A 12757-nucleotide genomic window follows, 5' to 3' on the forward strand; every position below is an offset into this window, starting at 1 on the left:
CTTGTGCCTCCCTCAGCATGGGCACACCCAAGACAGGAGTGTGCTTCTCAGCAAGTCCGATTTTACCATGAATTCAGCCCATGGTGACGGATAAGTGCAAGCACCCCCAAATCTGATCAGTCTACCAGGGGAAAGCGTGGCAGCATTCTCCGCATTATATTAAATCAACTATGGAAGACTAGGAAGGTAGGAACTGCCATATGCAGTGAGAAATGAAGGAAGAAAAACTGTCCTGGACTAGCATTTTAGAGGAAGCTCATTTATCAACATATTTTTCCAGAATTACAGTGTCCGGTTTCTTCCGCAGTCCACAAGCGTCATGCGCTGGGCTCTCGGCGCTTGTCCCTTTGTGGCAAGGCCCAAGCTTCTCTTGCCGCGGCTCCTCTCCATTTACACGGTCCACTCTAAGGACGCGCTATCTATGCGTTCCAACTCTCCGCGGTAGAGCTGCTTAATTACTTCCAGCTCCTTTTTTACCAAGCGTTCCTGCGCGTTCACTTCAGCGATGGCAGACTCGATACTTTTCATTTCAAGTTCCATCCGAGTTAGGATCGAGTCACTCAAAGCCTCGTGGATGCACGCTCCGTTTCCTGCTTCTCCCTGAGACAAATCAAATTGGTGTGCTATTTAAAATCAGAATCTAGTGACTCGGGCTGCGTTAAATATGCATTTTTGCATCAGTAACTCAGAGAACTATTTAAGTGCATGGGAAAAAAAAGAATTCTGTGGTATTCAATATCTGAAATCAATAACAGCTCTTACAGTGTTTATAGTCATAGGGGTGGAAAGATGGCTCGGTGGTTAAGAGCACTTTCTGCTGTCCTGGAGGACCATTCAGTTCCCAGAACTTGGTCAGACAGTTCATAACTGCTGTAAGTCTGATTCCGAAGGGTACAGTGCCCTCTTCTGGCCTCAGTGGGTACCATCCCTCACATGCACATACCCACATTCACACATACACACACACACACACACACACACACACACGCTTTAAAAATAAAATAGATTTAAAATATTATAAACAATTTTAATTGATAATTTAATATAATGATATATATATAATATTATATAAATAATTTCAATTCGTGTATAGGAGTGCATGTAAAGTGCTATGGTTTGGAAGCAGGTCCTGGCACATGCTAGGAAGCTCTCTGTCCTCAACCACACACTCAGCTCTGTTTTATACTTGTGTTAGCATTCATAGAATATGACCCATATAAAAATGTATGAAAAGTGTTTGAAAACGTTAATAGTGAACAGCGTAACTTAAGAACGAGTTATGAGGGCTGGAGAGATGGCTCAGCAGTTAAGAGCAGCGACTGCTCTTCCAGAGGTCCTGAGTTCAATTCCCAGCAACCACATAGTGGCTCACAACCATCTGTAATGAGATCTGATGCCCTCTTCTGGTGTGTCTGAAGACAGCTACAGTGTATTCATATAAATAAAAATTAGTAAGAAAAAAAAAGAATGAGTTATGAGAATAATAGTCCCTAGGCCTAGAAAAACCAGAGGTGATGAGGGTTTCAAGGCCCGGGGAAATGACTGTGAAGTCTGACAGAGCAGGGACTCGGCTGAGAGCAGCCAGGAGAGGAACAGATGTGAGAAGTGTGGAGAGATGAGGCGTGAAGTAGCCAGCACATGCTGGCGGTAGCACAGGCTGGCTCTGAACACTTACTTCCCATCTGTAACCGCCACCCAAGTAACACCACCACAAAATCCTAAAATAAGCATCTCCTGAGACGACATCGAACCCAGGCTGCTGCTGAAAACACGTGAGCCGGACCAGCTGTGACAATGACTACGTGTTAAGACTTCAGAAGCATGTAAGCTGGTACTGTCGTTCCCATCAAGTTTGGTAACCATAAAGTTACAAAAGCCTTAGAGGCATTGCTTGGGTACAGCATCCCCGTCCCAAGCATTCCAAGGTGAGATGCTTCATCTCAGAGATTTGCATAAGTGTATTCTTACAGTCACAAATCCCAGTAAAACCCAGAGACTGTCTCTTAAGAGAAATGAAAAAAACAACAAAACGTTGCTTGTTCTCTTGGATTAATCATAACCAAAACAGTTTCAAGAAAATGTGTGAGACAGGTTAGGAGAATGTAGTGTCTCTGGGTCATGACCATTGTCGCTTGAGCTTTGAAGTCCCCACATAAAGAGAAATTCTTTCGAAGGCAGTACCCTTGTAACTGCATCTGGAGGACCTCATCCCGCTGGGACCTGGTAATGCTGAAAAGACCTGTTGTTTCAAGTTTGCTTCAGGTTAGCACGAAGTCTGACAACTGACCAGAGGCAGCACTTGACATTTTCGAGAGAGAGGTGTAAGCTGCTGCAGACAGTAGCTTACACAGAACAGAGTATGCTGGCTTTAGACAGGCCATGCCGTCATCGTCATTCCTCAGAGAACGGTGACAGAGTCTGACAAAGGGGTTATATGAGACTTCCAACATGAAGTTAGAAAATAGTCTCAGAATGCCATCCTGGGACACCGTGACCCAGGGGGGTCACTAAGCCACAGAGCTAGACCAGGTGTTCCAATGTGGGTTGGAGAAAGGGGTCCAACTACCACCTCGAGTGACGTCCCAGCCCAAGTGTTCCAGTACAGGAGTTCCAGCTGCCTCCCCAAAGTGGGAGCCCAGGATAGCAGCAACATCTATAGCAACTAGAGATCACCCAGCACCCTCGGCATCAAGCTGCCCCAGCCTCAGCTGAGAGGCATAAGGGACAAGGTTTCTCCAAAGTTTTCCCAAACCACAGATTCAGAGAGAAAATAAATCTCTAAAGCCACTGAACTGAGTGATCCAAAACGAAAAAGGGAAAGATTGTTTTACAAAAGACCTGCTAAGAGAGCCACTTTCACCTCAGATGTTGGTGCTCCTTACAGAAGAGCCCGGGACAGGGATGGCGGGTGGGGTTGGGAATGTGGAGGGGGTTTGGGGAAGGGTGCTGATTGAACACCATCAGAAATTCTGATGAGAGGCCACAAAGCACCCTTCTACTGTAACCCCTACAGCAAAGCCGATGTGTCCAGAATTTCCCCTCAAATTGGGGAATATGGAAAAGGGAGAGGGTGAGGATAGTTTAATTATGAATGTACCAACGGCTACTAGACTGTAATTTTCGTGGTTACATTTCATGGTGTGTTGACCACAACCCAGTGATCTCCTACTTGCACATCTGAGTGCTGTAAGCGGCTTTAAGATGAGGAAATCAGTCCCAAATTTCCCTGAAGTCATGTGTGTGATCTGTAGTTCAGTCTTCATGGGCTGTGGGAAGTTTTCAGAAATTTATCTTTCCCAAGGTTAAGTGATTTTGATCCCACAGCGTGATCACCTCGAGTCTTAGCATGGCAACTGGAGCACCCATTTCAGCTTTACTGACTTCTGAAACCTCACGAAAACTCTGTCCTCTGCCTCCATGCCTACGCTCTTCCTGAGGGGGCATGTTAAAGATCTTCTTCAGTCTGCAAAAGGGCAAAGGGAAAAAGGTTTGGGTTTATGTTGGTGGTGGTGGTGGTGGTAGTTTCTCTCTAAGATTAATATACCCTACCATATGTAGGAAACACCTGTAAATCATAATCCTGTGTCAAAGTAACTTTATTTGAAACCATTAGGATTACATTATAATCATAGATAAGTGATATCTTAGAGTCACTATTGATGTGATCAAACACTATGAACAAAAGCAACTCAGGGAGGAAAAAGTTGATTGGTGCATGTGTATCCTGAATCATAGCACATCAGGGAAACCAAGGCAGGAATTTAAACTGGGCAGAAAGCTGGAGGCAGGAGCTGATGCAGAGGCCATGAGCAGGTTCTCTTACTGGCTTGCTCAGCCTGCTTTCTTATAGAACCCAGGATTACCAGCCCAGGGGTGGCACCACCCACAATGGGCTGGGCAGATTAAGAAAATGCCTTACAGGCTTATCTGCTATAACTGGATCTTACAGAAGCATTTTTCCAATTGAGGTTTCATCCTCTTAGTTTGTGTCATGTTGATGTAAGACTAGTCAGAACAATTGATATGCATGGCAGACAAATGGTTAATACTGTAACTATAAACGGCATTCTATAGTGATTAGTATTCATTCCAGTGTGTTAACATATACTTTAACTAATATAGTAAGTATTAGCTAACATAGTAAGTATTAGCTATAATCCAGAAGTCAGTAGCCAGGGCAAAGAAGATAAGAATAGGTCTATACAATGTTTTCAAAATACCTATAAGATATTCCTCGGTGACTGTAGAACACATCCTATAAAAAGAAGACAGTATACATGGGAGCACATCAGGAAGGACAGAAGGCACAGCTCAGTGCTAGAAGCTGGGTTTATGAGCCACATTCCGAGTGCAGGGCTAACACAAAACACGGGCATCAAGAACATTCACAGTCAAAAACAAATAGAAAACGTCTTTGAAATTGCTGTAGAGAGGGGAAAGTAAGACAGACAAAAAAAAAAAAAAAATGTCTGGGAGGAAGGACGTCCACAAAGTGTAAGGGAAGAATGGTGGCCATTTTAAAATCCATGTCTTTATGTATACAATGTTGACCAAATGCACGAAATAAAAACCGTGCACAGGAAGTTAAGTGGAAGGAGATTATTGATTACGCTCAGCAAATAAACTCAAGCCCTCAGCGAGTAGCTAAGACAGCAGCCTTGTGGGGGCAAAGCCCATGTCAGACCATCTGTTTGTCTCTCCCTCTCTCCTTCCCTTCCTCCTCTTCTCTGTCTGCAGATCAATACGTGGCTCTTAGCTAAGGCTCCAGCAACATGATAATAATGGGGTAGGCCTCCCAAACAACAAGGAATCCCCAGAGAAATGTAATTTGTAAGTGATGCCTTGGTCACAGTTTCTCTTCACAACAACGGAACAGCAACTAAGACAGAACTAACACAGATTTCTTTCTTTTCTTTCTTTCTTTCTTCTTTCCTTCCTTTCTTTCTTTTTTTAACAAATCACATTTTATTTTTTATTGGATATTTTCTGTATTTACATTTCAAATGCTATCCCCTTTCCCCCAACTCCCATTTTCCCCTCCCCTTGCTTCCATGAAGGTGCCTCCTCTCCTAAACACTCTTTCCCCCTCAGCGCCTTCGAATTCTCCTACACTGGGAAAATGTGCCTACACTGGACCAAAGGCCTCTTCTCTCACTGATGCCAGACACTGCTATCCTCTGCTGCATATGCAACTGGAGCCATGGGTCTCTCCGTGTGTGCTCAATGGTTGGTGTTTTAGTCCCTGAGAGTTCTGGAGGGTTTGTTTGGTTGATAACATTGTTCTTCCCATGGGGTTATAAACCCTTTCAGCTCCTTCAGTCCTTCTCTAGCTCCTTCAGTGGGGTCCCCGTGTTCAGTCCAGTGGTTAGCTGCAAGCATCCTCAACTGTATTTGTATGACTCTGGCAGAGCCTCTGAGGAGGCATCCATATCTGGTTCCTGCCAGTAAGCACTTCTTGGCATCAGCAATAGTGTTTGGTTATGGTGGCTGCACATGGGGTGGATCCCCAGGTGTGGTAGTCTCTGAATGATCTTTTCTTTAATCCCTGCTCCTCTATTTGTCCCTTTATTTCCTCCCATGAGTGTTTTGTTCTCCCTTCTAAGAAGGACTGAGGCACCCACATTCTGACCTTCTTTTTGAGCTTCATAAGGTCTGTGACTTGTTAGGTATGCAGAGCTTTCTGGTGTGTTCTTAATGCCCACAGATTAGCATGCCTCTCAGCCCTCATAAGAGAAGCTTCTTTTTGCAGTAGATGACTCACACGGTGACCTACACTGGCCAAGATGCAGAGATTAAAGCCTGCAGGTGCTCAGCTCCAATTGAAACCCATATCACCACCTTCTTCCCTTCCCAAGGCTTGAGGACCATTGTCAAAGAGGGGAAAGGAAGAGGGGGAAGGAGGATGACAAGAGCAGTAAGTAGTGGACATCTGTATGAAGCAAAGCTATTTTCCAGACACGATAGGACTGCTGCACACATGAACTCAAAGCAGCCTGACCACACGCACAAGACATGCACAGGGTCAAGCCAGGAGGAATCCAGCAGAATGGGAGAAGTAACAGCCTAGTCAGTGCTGTGCTGAAACACATAACCAAAAACAAGCTGGAGAGAAAAGAGTTTATTTGGCTCTTACTTCCCCTAAGTAGTCCGTCACCGAAGGAAGTCAGGACAGGAACTCACACAGGGCAGGAGCCTGGAGGCAGGAGCCGATGTAAAGGCCATGGAGGGTGCTGCTTGCTGACTTTTGTACAGCCCAAGACCACTATCCCAAGGTAGGCCTCCCCCATCAGTCCTAAAGAAAATGTCCTATACGTCTACAACTTGATCTTATGAAGGCGCTTTCTTAATTAAGCTTTCCTTCTCTCTGAAGACTTTAGCTCGTGTCAAGTTGACACAGAACAATCCAGCACAGGAGCTCAGAAATGTCTACCCTAAGATGAGGAGCTATTGGCAATTAATGGATACTGGGGGGAGGAAGAATCAGTTTTCTTTAGGGATGTGGTCCTAGGAGGGCTAGCCTTACTCCAGTAGATGGCCCTGTATCCATTCCCACACAGCAGGAACAAGAGACTTGGAGTGCCTTATACACAAAAAAAGCACACAAAATGTTTAGAGAAAATGGTGGAGGGGGGCACAGAAGAGAAACTGGAGGAGAAGGTAGGAAGGTAGATCAAAACGCATAATGTATACAATATAAAATTCTCAAACAGTGAAAAATTAATAAAAATCGCTTTTGTGTGCTGTAAGTTTAGTACAAGCTTCTCTTTTTGTACCAGTTCTCAATAATGAAAATTCATGGGAAACAAACCTGGCCTGCTTTTATTTTAAATCAAGTTATTATTAGGACGAGAGAAAAGAAATGGATGGTGAAATATCCGGAAATGAGAACCCAAGGCAGACAAAGAAGAGTGAAGTTAGCATTATTTCTACTGCTTTTGAAATGATTAAAGAGTCAAATGCAACCTTTTGACAACGAGATTGTTTGGGATGCACTGTGAGCTTAAAGACCAGGTCACAACACTGCACTTTCAGTAGGAACTTACATTTAGGGTTTCATTCAATGATAGTCAAGCCAAACAGTGGCTGAGTAAAGACTCACTTGGCGAGTTCTTTTTGTAACTCTTTAGTCCTCTGGGTTTCTTGATGCAACGCACAGAGTAGAGAACGCACTGAGCCAAACAGTTCAAGCTGCACTTTCTCCTTATCTTCACACTTCCTTAAGACATTAGTAGAAGGTTACATTCTTAAGTAAAAGACTTGCACATTTTTCTTACAGACCTTCAGGACTCTTGTACCCCGTTCATGCCCGTCTTGGATACTTGACGAAGGTGCAGAGTTTAACAGTTATTATATTAACAGTTTAATAATCTCTGCCCATCCATTTGTATTAACACAGATGACGAGCAGTACTTTCTGAAAATGAGGTCTCGGGGGTAACGTTTTTATTTATGAATTTTTCTTCTCCTTATGTGCACTACTGTGATCTTCTCCTATCAAAGCCTAAACCAACTGAATAACTCAGGAGTTCACCCAAATTATGCACCGAGTGATGTCAGGGAGTTAAAACCCAGAGGAAGTATGAATATCCAACTCACCCAGCTCCTAGGATTTTCCATGAATTCATGGCTAGCTCCTGGGCATCGGGAGGGCTGGGGCATATTGCCTTGTGGCTCCGAGGTGCTGCTTGTCAGATATGGCACTTGAGAGCACTCAGGGTGGGGTCCTACAAGAGCCACCGCTGACGAGGTCTTCCGCTGCATCCCCCCCTTGTGATTTGAACATGACCGCTCTAGACACTTGCAGGTCCTGCACAGGTGGAAAAAATGTTAACATGGAGTGTGTCTCATGTCCCCCAAGTGACTGCAGGAGTCCCAACATGACCTGGATCTCAGAGAATGGTGGCATCTGAGTAAATTGGTGCAACTCAGAAGCTGTGACAAGACATGAACTGCACACAGTTATAGGCTTAGGATCAGTCTCGAGACACACAGCGGCGTATGAAGGCACTTTTCTATAATCCTAGCACATAGAAAGCTGAGGCAGGAGGATTGTGAGTTTAGGGCCAGACTGTGAGTTCCAACTTAGCCTCATCTACAAGAGAGGACTTTGTCTCAAAGGACAGCAGTGGAAACTTTGAACCAACTAGTGAATCGAACTAGTAGAGGTAGGATTAGTGATATGTGGCTTAACAGGTAATGTAGGTTTATATGATTGGACAGTGGAGAGATAGGCGGGGAAAGAGGCAGGAGGCAGAGATCCACAGAGGAAGAGAAGCTGGAGGCAACATGTGTATGTCTCTCTCAGTGCATCTCTAGCTTAATGAGGTTGTTATGATTATTTCTAAGGGTTTCTATGGGTCTATTTATCTCATATATGTGGACAGTTTATATCTTTATCCATTGGTTGTAAGCTTATTGTGTAGAGGGTTTGTGGAGAAAATTCAACATATAAGCCTGTTTGACAAGTTACCGGACTATGGAGACATGTTTGTACTGGGTGCTGGAGGAAATAAGCACGCCAGGACAGAAGCAGCGGGGATGGTAGAGTGAACCTCACCTGAGATATTAGTGGCTTAAAACGCCAAGATAGAGATCCCCACAGTGCCAGATGCCCCCCCCCATGGGAGCCGGCAAAGCACGGATAAAAGATCAGGGTTTCTATTCCTACACAAAACATCACAACCAAGAAGCAAGTTGGAGAGAAAAGGGTTAATTCAGCTCACACTTCCACAATGCTGTTCATCACCAAAGGAAGTCAGGACTGGAACTCAAGCAGGTCAGGAAGCAGGAGCTGATGCAGAGGCCATGGAGGGATGTTACTTACTGGCTTGCTTCCCCTGGCTTGCTCAGCCTGCCTTCTTATAGAACCCAGGTCTACCAGCCCAGGGATGGCTCCACCCACAATGGGCTGGGCTAGGGATGGCAACACCCACAATGGGATGGGCCAGGGATGGCTCCACCCACAATGGGCGGGGCCCTTCCCCCTAGATCACTAGTTGAGAAAATGCCTCACAGCTGGATCTCATGGAGGCGTTTCCTCAACTGAGGCTCCTTTCTCTGTGATAACTCCAGCTTGTGTCAAGTTGGCACAAAACCAGACAGTACAGTTTGGTTGGTTGTTTTCAAGACAGAGTTTTTCTGAATAGCCCTGGCCTTTCTAGAACTCTCTCTGTAGATTAGGCTGGCCTCAAACTCACAGAATTCTACCTGCCTCTGTCTCTTGAGTGCTGGGATGAACATCATATGCTTACTTTTTAAAAGATTACTCTGTAAGGTAAAGCCATACTTGATAATTATAATAATTCCATTGCATATGAATATATTCAAATATCACGCTGTACTAACAAATACATACAGTCAGTAAAAGTTAGGAATACTAGAGCCAGAAGTGGTGGTGCATGCCTTTAAGCCCAATAGCTGGGAGGCAGAGGCAGGAGGATCTCTGTGAGTTCTAGGCCAGCCTGGTCTTTCTTGATCAAATAACTTAAAGCAGAAAACTTACTCTAAATGTAGATGGAACTTTCTGGTGCCGCCCAGACTGTGAGGCATGAAAGACAGAAACTTCTCTCTTTATTTTTTATAGATTTATTTATTTTATGTCTATGAACACACTGTAGCTGTCCTCTGATACAGAAGAAAAGGACATCAGATCTCATTACAATGGTTGTGAGCCACCATGTAGTTGCTGGGAATTGAACTCATGACCTCTTGAAGAGCTGTCGGTGCTCTTAACCACTGAGCCACGTCTCCATCCCCAGAAACTTCTCTTTTTGCCTGCTTTCCTTCACTCTTGCTGGCAAATTCATCTAACTTGTTGCAGCAACTCCTCACCAATATTGGAACCAATTTCTTCAGGCTTCCAACATAGACTAAAGGCCAGCAGCTTGCTAGGCGTCCTCAGGTGCCAGACTCACACTACTAAAGCCATCCAGTCTCGTGGACCGAGTAGATACTGGATTCTTGGCCTCTCCAATATGAGGCTGCAGCTTGTAAGCCAAGCTAAAAATCCTGTGTGTGTGTGCATGTGTGTATACATGCCGCCTGTGTGTGTGGATGTGATTGTGCATGCATATGCATGTGCCTATATATTCACTCAGTCCTGATCCTTTAGAGAACACTGACTGATACACTTGTATTTAGCAAAAAAACAAAAAAAAAAAAAAACAAAAAAAACAAAAAAACACTTTAATGATTAAAAGAAAAAAAATCTTGAAGACTTCCAGGTAAGATGGAAGACAAAAAGCTAAGCCAGAACAATCGTCTTATGATTTTGGGTAATGATTTTGGAAAACACAGTGAAAGGGAGTTTCCTATCACTCCATAAGTTACTTCTCCAGTTTGGCAACTGACTTGATCAGCACCCCAACAAGCCCTTCCATCTCTGGACCCTGAATTTTCCCTCCCCCTGAACTACACTTGCTATAAGTGTGATTAATGAGTCCAGATTCCTACCAGGAAACCTAAACAGATATGTGAGTAGGAATTCCACAGTAGGACTCCTAACAACTACTGTCAGGGCCACCATCAGCACCCCAGAGGGCTAAGCATGAGCTCTACACAATCCTCTGGGTACCATATACCACCCCCCCCCCCGCCTGTGGGCATGCAGCTGAGTGGACTGTGCCTTAGCTATCCACAGTCCACAGGCAATCAAGAAAACTCCACATACATGACTGGGATCCCACAAGAGAACAGGACCAGACAGGAGAGGAAAACCATATTCAGGCTTCTGATCTCCTCAGAACAGCTCTTCTCACCCTCCTAGCTGCAGCAGCTCCAACATCTCATGTCTCTGTCCAGTTCTCCTCCCTCCCCTAGAGCCATTTCTCACCAGAAATGTACAGTGGGTTATAGAAAGCAAAAACTGTCCTCTCCTGTTCACACCTCCCTACCTCTGTGCATACATATGCTCATGTGCTCATGTGTGTGTGTATATGTGTCTATGTGTGTACATGTGTGTATATGTGTCTATGTGTGTACATGTATGTATATGTGTCTATGTGTGTACATGTGTGTATATGTGTCTATGTGTGTACATGTGTGTATGTGTGTGTATGTCTATGAGTGTGTCGTGTGCATGTGTGTGTACGTGTGTGTGAATTTGTGTATGTGTGTACCTGTGTGTATGCATGTACATGTGTGTATGTATGTGTGTCTATGTGTATATGTGTATGAATGTGTGTATGAGTGTGTATGTATATGCATGTGTGTATACATGTGTGTATGTGTGTGCATGTGTGTATGTGTGTGTGTATGTGTGTGTGTATGTGTGTATATGTGTATGAGTGTTTGTATGTTTTCATTTTTCCTTCTTTTCTATTTTTCTATACCTTTTCTTCTTACTATTAAATCTCCCAAAGCTTAGAGGCTGGCCTGGTTTATATTATGCCTTTATTATATTATTTTAAATTTTAATTTATTACACTTTTTACTTTGTTACTGTATCATATTGTATAGAGAGGGTCCATGTCTTTACCCTGTCAGTATAATGTATAGTTAAATCTGTATTCAGCCCACTTTCTCCATTGCCTTAATTACCCCATTCCTGTGTGCAGCCTATCCTTTACTTCCTATCTCACTTGACATGAGACCAATCATCATTGTCACTGTGATTGTCCACCTTTTCTTTCCTCTTCCTTTTAACCAATTCTAACACATTAGAACGCACTGGCCTATCTGTGTCTCTTACTCCCTAAAGCAAGACTTAACAAGTATCTGTTTCTGTTGTTTCCTGCAGAGGGAGCTAACATCTGGATTGACTATGACTACAGAGAATTCTCCTGCAGAGGGAGCTAACATCTGGATAGTGACTATGACTACAGAGAAATCTGCAGAGGGAGCTAACATCTGGATTGACTATGACTACAGAGAATTCTCCTGCAGAGGGAGCTAACATCTGGAAAGTAACTATGACTACAGAGAATTCTCCTGCAGAGGGAGCTAACATCTGGATAGTAACTATGACTACAGAGAATTCTCCTACAGAGGGAGTTAACATCTGGATAGTGACTATGACTACAGAGAATTCTCCTGCAGAGGGGGCTAACATCTGGATAGTGACTATGACTACAGAGAATTCTCCTACAGAGGGAGCTAACATCTGGATAGTAACTATGACTACAGAGAATTCTCCTGCAGAGGGAGCTAACATCTGGATAGTGACTATGACTACAGAGAATTCTCCTGCAGAGGGGGCTAACATCTGGATAGTGACTATGACTACAGAGAATTCTCCTGCAGAGGGGGCTAACATCTGGATAGTGACTATGACTACAGAGAATTCTCCTGCAGAGGGGGCTAACATCTGGATAGTGACTATGACTACAGAGAATTCTCCTACAGAGGGAGCTAACATCTGGATAGTGACTATGACTACAGAGAATTCTACAGAGGGAGCTAACATCTGGATAGTAACTATGACTACAGAGAATTCTCCTGCAGAGGGAGCTAACATCTGGATAGTGACTATGACTACAGAGAATTCTCCTGCAGAGGGGGCTAACATCTGGATAGTGACTTTGACTACAGAGAATTCTCAACCACCAATCTAATAAACAAACACAACTGTACTACAACCTAGATTCTCCTGAACACTGCAAACAAATCCACAGAAAGAGGACAGGCAGCCTGAATTAAAAGAATAACAAAAAAGAAAGAAAGAGAGAGAGAAAGGAGAAAAAAATCAAGAAGTTTTTACTAGCACTCTAACCTTAAATAGGCAGATCCCAGGGCAAAAACACAAATAACATGAAAAACAA

The 12757-nt window shown here is 43.9% G+C and overlaps 1 protein-coding gene across 1 annotated transcript in view; it reads right to left on the minus strand.

Moving 5' to 3' along the window:
• Positions 1–390: 390 nt before the first annotated feature.
• ANKRD26 (ankyrin repeat domain containing 26) overlaps positions 391–12757 on the minus strand; it is a gene marked incomplete at both ends in the record, with an annotated part of 35783 nt that continues 23416 nt past the window's right edge. Inside the window, 4 exons of the mRNA XM_080917488.1 lie at positions 391–600; positions 3334–3463; positions 7100–7212; positions 7596–7806. Coding sequence (XP_080773614.1) covers positions 391–600; positions 3334–3463; positions 7100–7212; positions 7596–7806 — 664 coding nt within the window. The remainder of the gene's footprint in view (positions 601–3333; positions 3464–7099; positions 7213–7595; positions 7807–12757) is intronic.

Source organism: Micromys minutus (genome assembly GCF_963924665.1).
Source record: "Micromys minutus genome assembly, chromosome: 5".
Taxonomy (NCBI): domain Eukaryota; kingdom Metazoa; phylum Chordata; class Mammalia; order Rodentia; family Muridae; genus Micromys; species Micromys minutus.